The following is an 18,070-nucleotide window of genomic DNA, read 5'->3' as shown; positions in this document are numbered from 1 at the left end:
TAGGAAAGATGAGGAGGGGAGATGAGGAGGGAGTGTCACCCTTTATGTCAATGATGAGCTGGAGTACATGGAGATCTACTTGGTGATGGATGAAGAGCTGACTGAGAATTTAGGGATCGGGATTAAACGATAAATAGAGAACATTATAGTGAGAATCTGCTACAGGCCACTGGACCAGGAACACCAAGCATATAAGGGCCTTTATAGACAGACAGGAGTAGCCTCATGTTCACAAGCCCTGATCCTCACAAGGGACATCAATCACCCCAATATCTGTTGGAGGGAAAACACAGCAGGACATAAGCAATCCAGGAGTTCCCTGGAATGTGTTGATGGTAACTTCATTTTTTAAGTGATAGAGGAGCCATTGAAGAGAGGTGCTATGCTGGACCTTGTTCTCACCAAGAAGGAGGGGCTGGTGGGAAATGTGAAGCTCAATGGCAGTGTTGGCTGCAATGACCAAGAGATGGTGGAGTTTAAGATCCTTAGGGCAGTGAGGAGGGTGCACAGGAAGTTCAATACTCTGGACTTCAGGAGAGCAGACTTTGGCCTCCTCAGTGACTTGCTTGGTAGTACCATGGGAGAAAGTCCTAGAGGGAAAAGGAGCCAAAGAAAGCTGGTTAATATTCAAGGACCACCTCCTCCAAGCCTAGGAGCAATGCACACCAACAAAGAGGAAGTAAGGCAAAAAACACCGGGAGGCCTGTGTGGACCAACAAGGACCCCAGTGTACAATGAAATTGCTGTGAGTAGTTCATCTGGCTGAGGTGAACAGCACTAATGCAAGAAAGATTGCTTTAAAATGTCATAGCAGCTCCTACAAATTTCTGAATATAAGGCTGATAAAGGATTCATCATTGTAGGGAGCAGAAAAAGGCAAAAGACTATGGGATCAAAGCCTTGCAGCATGGCATTTAACAGCCATAATGGTAGAGATCTTCACAAGGTCTCTCAGACTTTTTTCCACATCAAAAAACACAGCTGTAAGAAATTCTACAGCAAATCCATACAAAACATTAGCCCCTTGCTGTGAGTGTATGTTAATAATGTCTTATTTTAAAGCACTTTCTTAGTGTCTCATCAGCTGATTAATAAAAAAGCTACATAAAAAATGTTAAGAGTAGTAAGAAATCTGTACTATATCATGTACCGACTAATTCTCAACAAAAACTAATATTTACAAAATATCTTTCACCAAGAACCATCATAACTGCAGAAAGCTTTTCTCCAGTGTGTTTTTATTAGGTATTCCTGCCATCATATCAACATACAAAACAATCAGGATGTTGACATATAGAAATGTGAAATTCACTGTACAAAGATAAGGCTTGAGTTACAGATATATTCCCCTTAGTCTCCATTAAATAAAACAATATTTAATTCTTCCCAGAGTTTTATTTATAAATGTTAGACAAACCACAAAATAGATTTCAAGTACGTAACATTTTACAATATAATCCAAGCACAGACAGAAATACACAATACTGTACCTAGAGATGCTCCATAATCAATGTCTGTCATCCTCACCAATAAAACAGTAGACTGCTGCTCTTTCTGAATATGCCCAAACATACCCTTCTGTGTGTATTATTGGGTCCTGGCTTTTAGGTTACAGGACTCCCATAACTTTCAGTTAAATTACTTTGATAGACCAGAGACTATCAGGAAGAGTATCAGGAAGGAAGAACTTTAAAAGGCCAGGGCTGAATGTATGCACATAGTAAAGGCAGGTACATGTGCACACACACACACACTTGCATTTAACCCTACATAAAACCTCACTGCACTGGACATTTTCTGAGACTATGTTCTCATGCAACTCAGCTATTTTCTGATAAGAGTTAAATCACGCATAGCAATATTCCTACTTCTGCAGTGCTGTAATTTACAGGGAAAAGACTGTATTTTTGAGTATCGGATCTAACTGCTGGATGCTTTTTAAAAAAATAATTAAAATACTTATGTGGCAGCCTGTATGGAACCATGTCTCCATAATGCAGCAGGATACCAGCTCTCACAGTCTTCACCCCTCCAATTACCTTTTCCAACTCCTTTGTTAAGAACAAATGCAAGTGAGTAATTGCCCCTTAAGGCCAAATGTCTGCTTTAATTCACTCTCCATTTCTGTTCGGCTAAATGATTATTACCTCATGGGAAAGGATCAGTTAGCTGCAAGTAGCACAAGAAGAAATACACAGCAATTAACTAATTAATAATTATTTTTTCTGGGGAACAGACTGGGAAGGACAAAGAAAGACAAGAGAAAAAAGGCCATTGTTTAATTTACCCTTTGTTGTTTGGGAAATTCATAGCAATCTCAAAGTTTTCAACTGAGAAAAGGAACTCCTAAGCCCTTTAACTGTTCTGTCCTTTAAAACTTGGAAAAGATTGGAAGGGAAGGAGAAATTCTCTAAGTAAAATTGCTGTTTTCAAACTACACATTTGCAAAGGCTTACATGAGAAAACGGAACAAAACTGATGCTCTGATACCAAAACTGAAATAATTCATGCAGCAGGAATTCAAGATGTGGTTACAATGTCTTAAATGCAATCTAGTAAAACAGCCTGAAAAATGTCTCCAATTCATAAATCTCTAAGCAGGAGAAAAACTCTGAAGCCAAGATCAGAGTTCCCTATTTTAAATATGAAATGTGTCTGCACTAAGATTGGGGTGGAGAAAAGAATAAGAACTTTCTCCTTTTAAATACAACCTCTGTGGTATATTTGAGGGCCTTCAAATGTTGTCAGCATTGCCAATATTTTATTCAAGTATATTCTCTAAGCTATATTGGAATACCTTTAGATACACAAATCCATATTACACAAAACAGCATTAAATCTTGTAACTGGGCTCATAATAACAGGGCAAGAGGGTAAGTATGCTGCTATATGTGACAGGAAGCATATTAGTATGCACAGAAAATATGTTGCCTTTGAGGTTAGTAATAATGGGTATTATGGATGAAGATGCATCTCCAAGTGTTTAAGCCTTTAACTGTGAGTCAATAGAATATTTTATGTCAACTGTACAGCCTAATGCATTGTTTTTAAAAAGCAGTAAATTTTTCTTCTGTATCATTTTTAAATGTAGGTCACTCACCTACTAATTTAGTTAGGGTTTTGGCTTCTGTTTTTGTTTTTGTTTTTTTTTTTTTTGCTACTTACTATTGTCTTCTTCCATGTTATGTACAATAATCTACATTTAGACTGAAGACTCACTATCTCGCTAAACATACTTGGACTACCTAGTAGAGACTTTCTACAGCACTGATAAAGTGTAAGACAATCTAATAGGTAAGAGGAAGGATCATTACTTTCAGTTCTGCTCACTTCCCCAAGCTTTCCAGCTGTGCCTTTCTGAAATTCTTTTGCACACTTGTGTCCTTTCACCTCCCATAGGCAGCCCATACAGAACATGAGTGAACTTTCTATTTATTTCCCAAACCACAGTCCATCTGTATAGAGATATATTAGAGATTAATTCTCCAGGTAGCATATTAAATACAAAACATTGCTAAAACACTTGAAACACCCTACATGCCCTTGTGCATTATTCTCACCAATTTGTACACTTAAATAACATCAGAAGTTGTCTCTTGCTAAAAATTTACCAAAATGTTTTAAACACATAAAAATGTAAAAAACCAAAGAAACAGAAAAACAAACCAAAAACAAAACCCCAGCATAAACATTGCTTGTATAGGCATTGGTTAGAAGAGACCACTGCACTAAGGAGTATATTAAAAAACCTTTTTCTTTCAGTTTCATTGGATTTAATGTCATAGATTGAAAGGTTAAAGACAATGAAACTTACTGTGACCCGTCTTATCTGATGCAATAAATGAGCAGGAAGTCTGAAACGCAATTAAAATAAAGCTGCTTTTTGGTTACTGAAAGGTGACTGTATAAACCTTTAAGCAAAGGGACAATTTAAGCATCTAAACAGAACTTAAGAACTTAAAGAGTCTGTAATGAACCGGATATGAAGACAACTACCAACTGATGGCCCAGGGGCATTATGGAAAGCTGGCCCTGACTGAAATTTTGAATATAGCCCTTAGCTGTATCATATTTATTTAAAATTCAAAAGCTGCCCAGCATGTCACAAATGAAGTTTATTTTGCAAGCCACCCACTGCCTAAGGGGGCAGTAATACTCAATATGAAACTGCTGAAACTCCGGTGTCTGACGTATTTCATGGAGAAAGGAAATCTGAAGGTCCGACTCCAAGAGGACAAGGAAAAGAGGGAACACAAACAACAACAGTCCAAAGCCTACCAGGAGAAGTCTAGAGAAACTCTTCACAAAGGCATTCACCTCTATGTTGCCCATTAGAAAGTCATAGCTCCACGTAAGTGCTCTCCGAGCTTCTTTCAGTTCTTCCTCCTCTGCATTCAAAAATGCATTTTCATCTGCTTCCAGTTCCTCAAATGAATCTGTATCATCTTTCTCATTCTCTACTCTTGGACAGGTATCAAAGAGCATGTCAATCTCATTATCAACAGGGGTGGGCAGCAAGCTGGCACTAGGATTGTATATCAGTTCTGAAATGGTTAAAGGTTCCTCTTTCATCTCCTCTTCCTGTTCAATGACAAGATCAACATTCTCCTCAGTGTCCTTAATTGGGGAACTTGAAGTCACAGGTATGGAAATCTCATCTTCCCTTGGCAGTTGGATACCTGAAAAAAAGGAGATTAACATAGTGATCCTAAATTTCTGCCTTCCTAGTGGGAAATTTCAGCCTTCCAAAGCCTGAAATAATTTTGCATATTGAAACCAGACCATACACAAATAAAAAAATATGGAAAAGCCTTCTAAAAGCCCCAGGGGAGGGCAACATCTTTACAACACTGGAGGACATCAGATCTGCTTAACTTTGTCTGATGCAGCGACCACTAATACTGGTGTAATGCAAAACAGAAAAAAATAACAGCTTATTTTCTACTGGTAATCATACTTCTGATATAAATGAATACCTAGTACATATGTGAATTGGTGTTGTTTGGTTAATAATAATGACAACAACAACCACCCACCTTTATTTCTTTGAGATAATGAGGAAAGTGATAAGATAATGGCTGAGGCTGGGAATTTTTAATAGAGGATGACATTTAAAAGAAACAAAATATTCTCATTATAAATTCATATTATTACTAGAGAGAATAAAAGGAGAAGAAGGCTGACATCCAGTCTGATCATTAGGTATCACTGAAACTGCATGAAAACACCTCATATCTTTATAAAGCTCCTCCTCTTCATGTCACATTTTTCTTCAGTCACCTTTCTATTCTTCATACTTAGTCTCTTTTCTCTCTCTCCTTTAGATGTCACTAAGGAGGAGTCTTTCTTAGCCTTACTGGCATGCTTGCTTTTTATGACTCCCTTCTCTGTCCAAGCTGTCTCCTCTCAAAACTCACTACTTTTCCAGTCTAACACTAACACCAATAAATCTGCAAAAGAGTCCAGCTGTTCTGCAGCTACAACAACATGACAGTGACTTCTGCTAGTTGACAGTTGCAGGAGTGGACAGGAGGAGACTGGCACAGAGTTCAAAGTGATGGGCAACAAGTTTTACATTTGTCCCAAGTCCAATACTCATTATCATCATCAGATGCCACCTATGTGCAAGAAGAGACCATGCACAGTATCATGTGCAACAGTAATACATGACAGTTAGTATTTCTAATTTTGTGATGTTAAGCATCTCTCCATTCTTTACTAATGACTAATCCGAATGCAACATATAGGTGAGAATACAGCAAGTAAAACTAATGTTACATGACTTGTCCAACAAGTAACTCAGGAAATTCATGTGAAATAATACATATAATTCAAAATAAACCCATTATGTGATTTCAGCAAAAGACCTCTGTAATATAGTGAACTCACTTGGAATCATCAATATCTGCCAATACAAAGTTAACATGTCCAAACTTTGTAAATTAAATTAAACATGCAGATTAATACTTTACGAGACAAGGCTGCTGCAGTAGGAATCTTAAAGCATGTCAAGACACTTTCTCATGGAAACACCTGCCAGAGTACCCTGGCTATATGCCAGAGAACCTAACAGTTCACAAAATCCTCTAAGCTACCTCTGCAGCTCTGTAAGCATGTTCTCCAAACAATCAAAAGGGTAAGTAAGGTACTTACTAAGTTACCCCAGCTTACAGATGTCCCAAAAAATTTTGTGACCAATGGCTTGTTAATATGTGGTACCTGAAAAATTGTACCAAACTTTATACCAGCTAGGATGAAATACCAAAAAAAGCAACATAAAAAAATAAAATGTATTAAAAATATTTCTAAAATATATAAGAAATTACAGAAAACCTGCATATTAAACCTTCTTACATTAAATCACACCTTGAACAAGCCAGCTTGTTCCTTACCTGACAAGACAACTTTCTGAATCTCTAATTAGAGAAAGCCTCTTCATTAGAGAACACCATTCTCAGGAAGTAACCCCTCTTCATTAGAGCACGTAAGTTATTAAAACTCATTTCCCCTTTTAAGTCTTCAAAATGGCCCAGACAGATCTGTCCCTTTGTAATTTATTTTCCTGCTCTCTAGGACATAAGCTAGGCGTGCCTCCCAGGTGAGATTTCACATTTTGGCTAAAACAACCACAAATGTAATTTCTTCTTTCTTTCATTTCATCCCTGAGCGTGTCAGATTGTAAAGCTAACCTCGGAAAATTACTGTTTTTCTTCCTGGGTTAGTTCTCTGATGGATTTCTTTCTGAACTGGCTTCTCAGTTGTTCTCAAAAGCACAGCACATTACAGGGGACAGAGGGAAAAAGGAGGAGTGCTCCTTTTACCAGTGCCTAGCCATCAGATCAGCATAACTGAGGTAAACCTTGTCCTCAAAAAAGAAAATGCAAGAGTCTCCTCATTAGCTTAATTTGACTGCCTAGCTAATTAAATCTTGCTTCAATGATTCTGTCCTCTCCTACCACCACCATCTTAGAAATGCATCACATTTCAGCATTAAACATGTTTTGTGCTGGAATCAATCGTCTACACTAGTATTTGCATTAACAAATACACTTGAAACAGCCATAAAGAGGAAGATACAGACTGATTGAAACTAGACATAACAGTATATGAACACTAAGAGGTGAGAACAGATTTGGGGGGATTAAACTATACTCTCAGTCATTTGAGAGTGATGTTATCTTAAAATATAAAAACCAAAATTTTTAAACTCTGGTGCCTAACGTTAAGCATTTGCATGTATCTTTTGATACACAAATAGCATAATTCAATTTTCAAATGGGCTTTTAACTTTCTCTTAATAGGAGTAAAAGGTAAGTTAAGACACATACTTAGGAACCTCAATATGGATTAAAGGACTTAATTTTAACCTCCCACATTTGAGAATCCTGGCCATAGGCTTCTCTATACCTGCTTAGATGCAAGGTAAGTAATGCATCTTTATCATGTTTCTAATCGTAGGACAGCTGCAGCTACTGCAAAGAAAAGTCATCCCAATTTGTAATTCTTGAGCCTTCTCTCCTTCCTCAGAGTTAATTCCAGCATGCATAACATACATAATGAACATAAACAAGAACAATCATAGTACCTTTCATTATAAATGCATTTTTCTTAAATAACTGGCAAACTTTGGACTTTGTGACTAACTTATTGACAGGAGGCAGCAAAGGAACCTTTTCAGATTAGTGTTTTCTGAAGAGATTGTATTAAAACTGGGACGGGTTGCAGTTCTGAAGCATACATCACTTCACAGTACACTACTTAGTTTGAGTAGATAATTTAAAAGCCACACAATCAGAGTAAGGCATACATGAAACGAAAACAACTAATACTGCCAACTCATCCTGCACTTACTCTTTTAAAAAAATCACATCCTGTTCCTTAGAATCAAATAAAAGACAAGTTAAAAAAAAATTCAGCTCATTTACATGTTGCTAAAACATATTGCATCAAGGTAAATGCATTTTACATCAGCCAAATACAAGTGTAAATAAACCATATTTTAATAGGAAAAAAAATAATTAAATGGACATTAACTGCTGCTGTTGCAAGTTCATTTGATATTTAAAATATTATATACATAAAGCTGGTCTTTTTGTTCCTTCATATTACACAAAACACCACATTTCTCAAGTCAAGGACTGAGGAAACAATTAGCAATTAAACCTGGTCAAAATAAGCCCACAGAAAAGTTCTAGTCACGTTGCAATGTATAGATAAGTATGTTGGGTCACTCAGATTTTGACGGTATCAAAAGACACAAGTGAAGTGTCATTATGGCACATACCATTTACAACACTTGTGCACTTAAAGCACCAAAAATTCAAAATCATTCTAGTACAATAAATATTTCAATGACACAAATTTTAGAAAAGAGCAAGTTTTTCAGATTATTTGCTTTTTGGATAGCCTTCAAGAGAAACAGCTATCTGAAGAAATAAAAACAGGTTCAAATAAAAAACAAATCCTCCAAGTCTTCCAATGAAAAAGAGAATATAAAAGCTAAAGCAAGCCCAAAGCCAGTATCCTTTAATTACTCTACAAAATTGCTGCAAACTATTTGCTCTTACTAATACATAACAATTTTTTTGCTGCTACTCTTATAAGGTTATAATTTTGTATTATTTGGTGGCTAGATTTTCAAAAGTCTACTGTTTCTTTGGTTATTTTTTTTTTACTTCATTTAGATTTAAAGGACTATGAGTCAAGTATTAAATTACATTTGAGAAAACTTCTTTCTTCCAATCTTAATTTCATATTTTTATTGGCAATTTACATTCCACAGAACGGAATCTTTTAATACGTATTACTGAAACATCAAGTAAATAAACTAAATTTTATTTCTTATATAACTATAGCAAAAATTTGCTGTGATTTTATGGCAACTGGGAAAATTCTACAGAGCCAGTGAGATCTCATTATGTTAGTCAAAGCTCAGTACTTCCACCAAATACTGCTCAAATACTTCCACCAAAATTGCACCAAACCTCTAACTTGCTACAGCAGATAGGAACAGGAACAGCAGAATAAAACACAAGTTTACAGCGGTCATCTGCTGTGAACATGAACGTGCAGGAGCTCTGACATAAATGTTGTCAGCTGCTAGTATTTCTGAAGCGGCCAAAACCAGCAGCTGAGGATTAGCACGATGAAGGGCAGCCCCAGCTCCACCATTCTTAAGAAGCTGCAGCTGCTGAAAATACAGCACAAAAAATGTATCCTCTGCTTATTAAAAAATTCAGTTCACACATTGCCTGATGGCCATATACTGCACATGGCTTTACAGAACATAAATGCAAACACAACTAGACATCTGTAAATGCTTTTTACAGTGGAGAAAGAAAAAAGTGTGAAGATTTCCTTATTTTAAACAGAGAACTGAAAAACTAGGTGCAATCCAGAAAAAGCAGTACTGGGAATATTTCATACAGAGAGGTAAACAAGTAAGGCTAGCCAGGCTGCAATTAGGACAGTTCCTTCCCCTCTCTTTTAATACTTCCTCTATAAATACTGTGTATTCTTTTGCTTACTTTAAATGTGGACAAAATTTTGTTGTACTATGAATAGAATGACCTTTTAGAGTGAAGGAGAGGGCAACTTTCTCAAATGAACAAAGTGCACGGATGTCACTAAGAAAACGTAGGACAGGGAAAAGGAATCTAGGATTGCACTAAACACAGGTTATAAATCAAAGCAGGATCTCCAACACAGTCAGATGTCCGGCCCTTGGAAGCTTGAGGCCATAGATCCCCACCTTACCACATCCTGTGCCCACAGAAGACACCTGTTCTAGCTTTGCAAGGGGAGTAAATTGATGGCAGTTTATAGTAACTCCTTTTTACGCAGTGACCTGACTTTCCTGCTGGCCATTTTAGCCTTATGGGAACTTCTAGAAGGGAGCAAAGCCCTGTCACAGTTGCCAGCTCCCATCAATTGCAGGCCCTGTGACTCTGCAGTGTTACAACTGGCCTCCCAACTGCCTTGTGTGTCACAGTGTTCAATTAATGTCACAGGTAGTGCAGACACCCAAGAGCACTGCTCTGCTTTTCACACCCCACAAAGGGCACCCAAAGTGCAGAGGTAGAAGCCAACAGAACATGCAGCATAGCGAGCATTCTGGGCTGCCTGTCTATAGCCTCCCTCTGGCTTGGAAGGAGCCCACCACAGCACTGCTGACCCCCTTCCAGAACTAGGATTAAGCAACAAAAAGGCTGAGGGGAGTAGCAGGGCGAGAGAACTGTATATCATGGGAGCAGAAATGAGAGGGCAAGATGCCTCTGTCAGCAGTTCAGAAAAAGGGGAGGAGCTGCTGAAGAGCTTGCAGCAACTTTCAGTGTCCCAAGAGAAGGACAAGTGGGATACTTCAGCATCTTCACTCAGCAGTAGGGCTCTCCCAGGGAGTTGTGCCCCTGCTCTGAGGCGCACAAGCTAACTCAAGTCCTTAGGTTTTATACAATGATATAAAGGTTTTATGCATGCATACACCAAAAGGAATGACATTCTATGAACAGTACTGCAAAGCCAAAGTTTTTAAAAACCAAGGTAGCCCAAAAGCATAACTCTGTTACTGGACTGGTATCATACTAAACTACCAAGATGGCTTCTATATATTTTGAGCCAGCATTTAACCTCTGCAGTGAAAGAGTACAAAATACATGTAAATACTAATGCTTTTTCAATGTTGCTAATTTTTGAAACACGGCAGGTAGGTGCATTCTGGTAGAAACTATAGCTCCTCCGGAGTGGTGAATTTATGAAGCAAAGGCAGCCAGGATCTCTTGCTACTCAGAGACAAATCACTGCCCAAAGCAAGTTCCCCCACATCTGCTGTGCTTATTGCTTTCTGATTTTCTGACGTCAAAAGTGTGAAAATATTCTGGTCTTTGCCAGAACACTCTCAGTTAATTCCCCTGTAAATACTAATTTCTGAAATGAAGATTGAATACAAAGGCATAGTTCTATATAGGTGTGTGGAAACTGAAATTTGTCAACCTATATATGCAAAATATCAAAAGTAATAAGAACCTTAGAAGCCACAAAGAAACAAATATTTAAATGTCTTCATTAAGGAAACAGAAGCATATAGATTGATAGACAGAGGAGCCAATCTATCTTTGGCAAATGGATTTGGTGTAACAACAAGAAAAAAACCTCCTTTGTTTTCACTGCTATCCTAAACAATACTGAATACTTTTTGTTCCTTGTGTTGCATTCCTGTTTTGTGTAGTCAAAAGAGTTCTCAGATTCCTCTACCCACCCACCCTCCTCCAGTTCTTTTATTCAGTATATTAAATTATTCAGTATCTAGAAAAATACAACCAATGAAGTTATGAACTGGCAACCAAACCCACTCAGTTGCAGTAAAATGCTAATCTGTATCCACTACTGTATTCAGCTGCTACCAACCTATCAGCTAATTTAATAACTATTTCATTTTGTCAGAAATTATCACAGCTACAGCATATTTCTCCCCCTCAGTTCAAGAAAAACACAAGGGCAAAATTCCCGTCACTTGTTTCTTAGCAATTAACAAATAAATCCACAATTTATGTAAGATTTTACAAGTTTCGTCTCATTCATTCCCCATTTTAAACTCTGCTCTCATCAGTAACTCATCTTTATTCTCTGCTGTACTTGATGTAACATTGTCATTCACAGTACAGTTCCCTTCCAAGAGACTGCTATCAGTATAATAAACTACGAGTAGGGGAGGGGAGGGAACGAGGGAGACAGGTTTGAATAAAATAAACGTAAATTTACCAGCCCTCCTGGCTGTGATCTTGGAGCCATGCCGTAGTAATCGAATGCACACCTCCTTGCTGCAGTGGTTAACCATTCGCAAATGAATGCTCCTCTTGGTTTGGATTTTAACAAGACATTTCACCATTTTGACTAATATTTCTCTTCTCAAAGTCCTGTAAAGACTCTGTCCATACCAGCTTTGACCTTTTATTGAGTTCTCACTGAGTTTTAAAAGACTTACACAAGTCACTCTCAATTAATCAAATGACAAGCTTCTAACATAGCCAATAAAAATATCCCCGTAGGGAACAGAATGAGAGGTTATTTTTAAATGTTTCCAAATGCCTCCTAACCTGGAATACAAACTTCCACAGCATCCATCTCAGTTAGCAGTTGCTAGTATAACAGCTGAACCACATACACAAACATAAAAATATCCAAGGCATCAAAACATAGTGCAGCAAAAGAGAAGGCCAGCATTTAGGGTCTGTTTTTCACAGAACAAAATGATACTGTGGCCATTATTTTTCTAAAGACCTTCAATTTGGCCATTGATGTCAGTTCCCCACGATTGCTGGAAAGTATTTGTAGAAAATGTATAGATACAAGAAGAAAAATCCTATGTTGTGCTTACTAAACTCAGTCACAAGGCAAACCTGTGAGATTTAAATGCTTTCATTTCAAGCCTAAAATCAAAGCTGATCTGCCTGTGTAGCAAAAAGAAAAGAAAATTCCTACACTTGGGAAAAATATCTTTAATTGTACTTGTGCTCATGTTCCCCCTTATGGACAACTACTGGACATATTCACATTCACCAGAAAGACGTGTTGCTTCAGAAGGCTCAGCACTTCCCAATCCCCATCCAACAGAAATATGCAGGCTCCTAAAAAAGGCATGACACATATATGCTGACTGCTGACAATTCACTCCAGCTGGAAGCTGGAATGCAAACATGTGCACAGCACAGTGGGAAAGGAGCCCTTACTGGGTCCACTGAAACTACAAAGATAAACTGGAAGGAGTGTACTGGGGGAGAGGCAGGCTCTCACTTCCCAGAATGTTCATTATCTGACACCCCTGTTCTCTCAGCACCATAAAATTATTGATGTGGCATGTAAATATGTAGCAAAGAAGAGGAAAGGGAACACAGTCCTGCAAATGTGTATTTTATACCGGCTGATTTTTCTTATTAAAGATATCTACTTCAATGGATTTTTTGGAAAGCATCTTTATGGTGACTCCTGTCCTCTGCCTGGCCCATATAATATGAATATCCCCTTCACTTCTTATCTCCATTTTGTCACCACTTCAAAAGTAAGATTCTATTTGCTTCTCTCATCTTTATTCTCATAACTGTGGTTGCAACCAAAAGAGGATCATTAAAATATTACTGAAAAGGGTTGAATCCTCACTGCATACACAGCTACAAAAACTGGAAAATTCCAGTCTTACAATAACCAGCATGTTTAATACACAAAGGAAAGCCTAATCAAAGACACAGGTGTCACCTGAACAAGGCTGTGAATCACTTCCATCAGGACCACAATCATAGCAATGAGTAAAGATGTATCATTTATGTTTCATGTGACCATGCTCATGCAAAAGAGGAATGATAAGAGTATGACTATGAGATTTCAAGTCCCTGACCACAAACCATGTATATAAAACTAAGAGAGATTTATGTTGAAATCTTGCAGCTGAATCAGCAAATCCCTATCTCCACTACTAGCTCACAGCTACTAAGAAACAGGCTTTATCTCCTAAAAGCAAAACAACCTTGCATGACCTGACACTGGCAGCAAGTCCTGCGAAACAGCTAGACGTTTTTCCACAAAGGTTTTCCAGACAACGAGCCTGCTTCTCTCCTGCAGAGCTGCCTGGGACTCTGTGTGCAGAAGAGCAAGTGCAAGGTGCTGGGTCCATCCTCAGAAACTAGATGGGTTTGCAGCTCTTGACACCCTCCTCCTTCTTAAATTGCTACTCTAGATATTACACAGCTGAAAGGCTAATGACTGGTGGGAACTGTGGCAGGCAGACCCTTTGCATTCATTAAAGCAGAGGGAGAAAGCAGATGATGGTTATTAAATCTCCCTTAAATTCAGAAAGTATGATTTACAAAAGCAGAAACAATCCCCTCCCAAAATCAGAAAACTAAAACTACTAACGAACACATTCTACAAAATTAGTATCTTTCCACATACAATAAAAATAACGAACAGGAAACTTCTTTTCAAGCATAACAGTTTTAATCCATCTGTGGAAAGGAACTATATCACCTGTCATTGGAATTCAGATGTATCTTATTATTATGATGGGGGCAATGTTGTCCTGTTTGTAACAGTAGTGAGCTTATTTTATAGATATAAGTTACAAAAAAAGCTGTCGGAGCTAATTGTTGCTAGCATTAGGTAATATTACCTTAAGGCAAAAGGTTTGTTTGTGCAAGTTGTTTTCATATCTTGTAGGATTCAATTACATTCTTAGATGACTGTAAATTCAACTTAGGTTGTTGAACACGGAGATGGTGATGCACACAGTGACGTCAAGATCTTCCGAGGCCAGAACACTCTGGGAGGCTCCCAGAAAATTGCAAGGCAAAGTACGCAGTAGTGGGAAAAGCTTAAGGTGACCAGGCTTTATTCCATAAATCAGAGAACAATCGCAACATAAAAAATCTACCAAAAAACCAAGTATAAAATTCTGTTACATATAATCTGACTTCAGGATGCTCAATTTGTCCTCTACTAAATTTAATGGAGTATTATAAGAAATTAATTATCTTTGCAGACCACAGAAATCTAAACATAGACATGTTTTATTTAGAAAAAACACTAAGATATCTAATTAAGTATATATTACAATTTTTGTTACCACAAACACACACACATCAGGTACAATCAGGAAACAGGAATACTGCTTCTGTCAATTTCTCTCTATCTGATGTACCAAAATAAACTGTGTTTTGCATACAGCACGTATGATTTTAATAATATTAACACTGACAAGCTATGTATTAGTTCTGCCCAGAGAAACAGTCAGCACCAAAATATTGTTTTTTTCCAAATAAAAATTAAATGAAACAACACTGAGTTGTGCCCAGGAAAAAGAAGTGGTGGACTGGATTACCTGTTAGTGTGTTCTGGCTCTACAAACATAACTAGGGAACAGACACTTCACATTATTTCACCTTATGCTAGCATATTTCTAATATTTATTCATACTTTTATTCATAAGTGGCCAGTTTTTCATTTGTTGTTGCCTAAGCTGTACCCACAAAAGCTCCATGTGCCTCTGCTCTACAACAAAAACTTACATAAAGGAGAACTCACACACATAGACAAGCAACTAGACTGGTAGTAGCTGGTGTTTGATCATTCCCATACATGTTTGTAAGATGCAGCAAAGACTTCATGCTATAAAATAAAGATATAATTATTGACAACTAAATTGTCATCAATACAGTATTTCTTATACTTGAATTACACATAAAAATAAGTTTTCTGAAGGGTACCAATCTCTGCACACAACACAAGACATACAACTTCATAAGAAGAAATTTCTTAAAATATCAGTGAGGACATATAAAAAGTATGTCACCCACAGGAAGGAAAAATTGAGAAATGTGAATTTACAATGAGTTTGTGCCATCAACTCTCTCTCTTCTCCAATACAGTACAAAGTACATTAATCAAAAGAATGACTGAATCATGCTACTTTCATTTTGGTTGCTTCAAAGGTAAAAGTCAATGTCACCACACAAAAAAAAAACAACATGTATGAAACCTTGGTACACAAGTATCAACCAACTTAAAATAAGTTTTCATCATTCTGTCAAAACCACATTAATATCCTCAGATATTAATGACTCAGAGGTGGTTTTGCTTTTTTTTTTTTTTCCTTTCTCTTTTTAAATGAGACTACTGATAGCACCTGGTGCTGGGAAATCCAAAGACAAAGATCTACCACCTGAAAAATAATTGGTAAGTGATCAGGACAAACAATAATACGTCTCACCAAATCAGATAGTGAAAGAAGGCAGCCATACAATTCCCATAGCAATACCAAAAGAAATATAACATGTTCAGCTCTATATGAACCACAGACCATGGAAGGGACCTAAAAGGACCATTCAGGAAGACCTAATTTGCCCACCTGTGACAAAAATGAATTTGAAATCATACTTCTGGATACAATTAGAACTTTTGCAGCTGGGCGCCTTTTGAAGAATGTCTTTTAAGCTCAAAGGGCTGAAATTCCCAGTCTATGCATATCTGGCACTCATAAATATAAAATCTAATTCCATGTGGTAACCTTCTATGCACAATGGTAATTTTATGTTTGTATCTTTACCCTACCATGCCTCTTCCCTCTTCCTGAGGCAGAAAGGACATTAGTGTAAAACAAGAGCCAGTAATAAGGACTGCAAAAGCTTGAACAATCTTAAACAGTAACAACACAGCACTTGGAGATGACCTGCAAAACCTGAAGCTTTAGGACTCGAGATTAGTTTATTAATTTGTAAAAAAATATGTATTGGGTGGTGGTCAATCTCTTTGGCAAGTCACTTACACAACTGGAATTTAAAAAAGGAATAAAACACATTTAAGTAAGAATGCCAATTCAAATCTCGGTGCTTAAATTAGTAATTGGACAGCTCAATATGGCCTCTAAGTGGAGACTAAAGAATAGCCTCTTGAAGCATGAGACACCAATAGACAAATTCAATATATTTTTGCCTACATTCTAATTAAAAAAAAAAAAAAAAAAAGCCATTACTTCTTTTCAAACCCTTTTTTGTAAGTGTCAACTGCTGAAATAACAGCTGACTATCATGGGTATTCAGTATCTTTCTTCCAACAAACAGTGGTTATTTGTGATCAGTAATCAGTATAACCTTTCTTACATGTCTGTAAAACCGTGGGAAAATTTGGGCTTTTTTGGAAGGCAGCTTCACTTCAGCATGATAGCCAAAGCAGATTTGTAAAATGAAATTTCATACAGAAGAATGGCTGAGCTTTAGTTGCTTTTCAGTATTTGGTTGCATCATATTTACTTTCCATCTAAAAGGATTATCCACAGGACAATAAGGCAGGCTGAAGCTGCTCAAAATTCCCCAGAGTCTGCTGTAGCTTTCTTAAATGGTTTTGTCCCCTAGCAACAATCAAGTGATTGGCACCGTATCTTCCCTCTCACCTGGCAGTTTCTGCTAGTTCAGTTTCATCCCACCCACACTCAGCCAACTCAGAATTAATCTCTCCAGAAGTTTCAGGAAGCAGATGTATTTACTCAAGACAACAAGGCTATCATATTTTTTGGCTATGTGTTTTGCTCATAGTATATAAAGCCAATTTCAAACTAAGCACAAGTAAGTTGTGCTCAGCCAAAAGACAAAGTTGTGCACTCTCCTGAGTCTGCCCAAGATATGTGCCGCTGACAGCACCATTATAGCCAGGCTCTGCTAACAAATTGCTTGGACCCATCTACACAACACAGTGCAGCACCATGTGAAGGTTTCGGACAACAGCAGCATATGCAGGTAGTATGACCTTGTAAAAATACAAGCATGGGTCCTGGAAACTGCATTAGCCAACCCATTGTGTTCTTAACAGCATCTCCAGGCCCTTTGGAAAGCATACCACGGTGTCCACTCCTTCCTCAGGCCTGAATGTTTTGAGAAATGCCAAGGCTGTTTCACACGTGTAGCACCCTTAATAGCAGTTTCGCAACAGAGCTGAGTCAGTCCCAGGTCTAGCTGCCTCCCCTCCCCCCACCTCCTGCTCCTGCCCTCACCCTCACACAGGACCTTGCTCAGCACTCTCTTAGGAGGCACTTAAGAGGCTGAGCCACTCAGTAGTGGAGCACTGTACTGTTAGGGAGTTGTTGGTTCAGTTTATTTATTTATTGATGTTATTTTTGGTTTGGATTTGTGTTTTGTTGGGGTTTTTTTAAACTCCTTCTCCTAGTTCACTCCCAGAGCCAGTGTCAGCATCAGAGAGCTGTGAGATCAGTTCAAGTTGTAATTTGATAAGATAACCAATTTAACTGCAGAAAAAAACTGTAAAAAGACTTAAGTACTGTTAACTTAGCAGCTGGTAGTATTTAACTGTGCAAAACATATTCTAGAAGAAAGTAATCAGCAAGTATTTCTATTAAATTGTTGTAGTAACAATAGTCTGACTAAAAGGAAATGCGACTTTCAAAATTCTGTAAATCTCAAACAGCACTCATCAAGTCAGTGGTTTCCAAAAATGGGTTTCATTGCTTGGAGTTCTAAGTGTGGCACAGCAGTCTAGTGATCAGCAAGCTGTTGTTACTCTGCAGTGGTGACAA

The 18,070-nt window shown here is 37.7% G+C and overlaps 1 protein-coding gene across 2 annotated transcripts in view; it reads right to left on the bottom strand.

The window, feature by feature from the left end:
* Positions 1 to 1,185: 1,185 nt before the first annotated feature.
* The window catches only part of FRMD3 (FERM domain containing 3), a 131,572-nt gene continuing 114,687 nt past the window's right edge, over positions 1,186 to 18,070 (bottom strand). For both annotated transcript variants that reach the window (XM_051643312.1, XM_051643313.1), the window contains one exon: positions 1,186 to 4,679. In XM_051643312.1, the coding sequence (XP_051499272.1) occupies positions 4,084 to 4,679 (596 nt within the window). In that variant the 3' untranslated portion in view covers positions 1,186 to 4,083. The remainder of the gene's footprint in view (positions 4,680 to 18,070) is intronic.

Source organism: Apus apus, chromosome Z (genome assembly GCF_020740795.1).
Source record: "Apus apus isolate bApuApu2 chromosome Z, bApuApu2.pri.cur, whole genome shotgun sequence".
In the NCBI taxonomy this organism is placed as follows: Eukaryota; Metazoa; Chordata; class Aves; order Apodiformes; family Apodidae; genus Apus; species Apus apus.
This window is presented reverse-complemented; position numbering and strand designations above follow the sequence as displayed.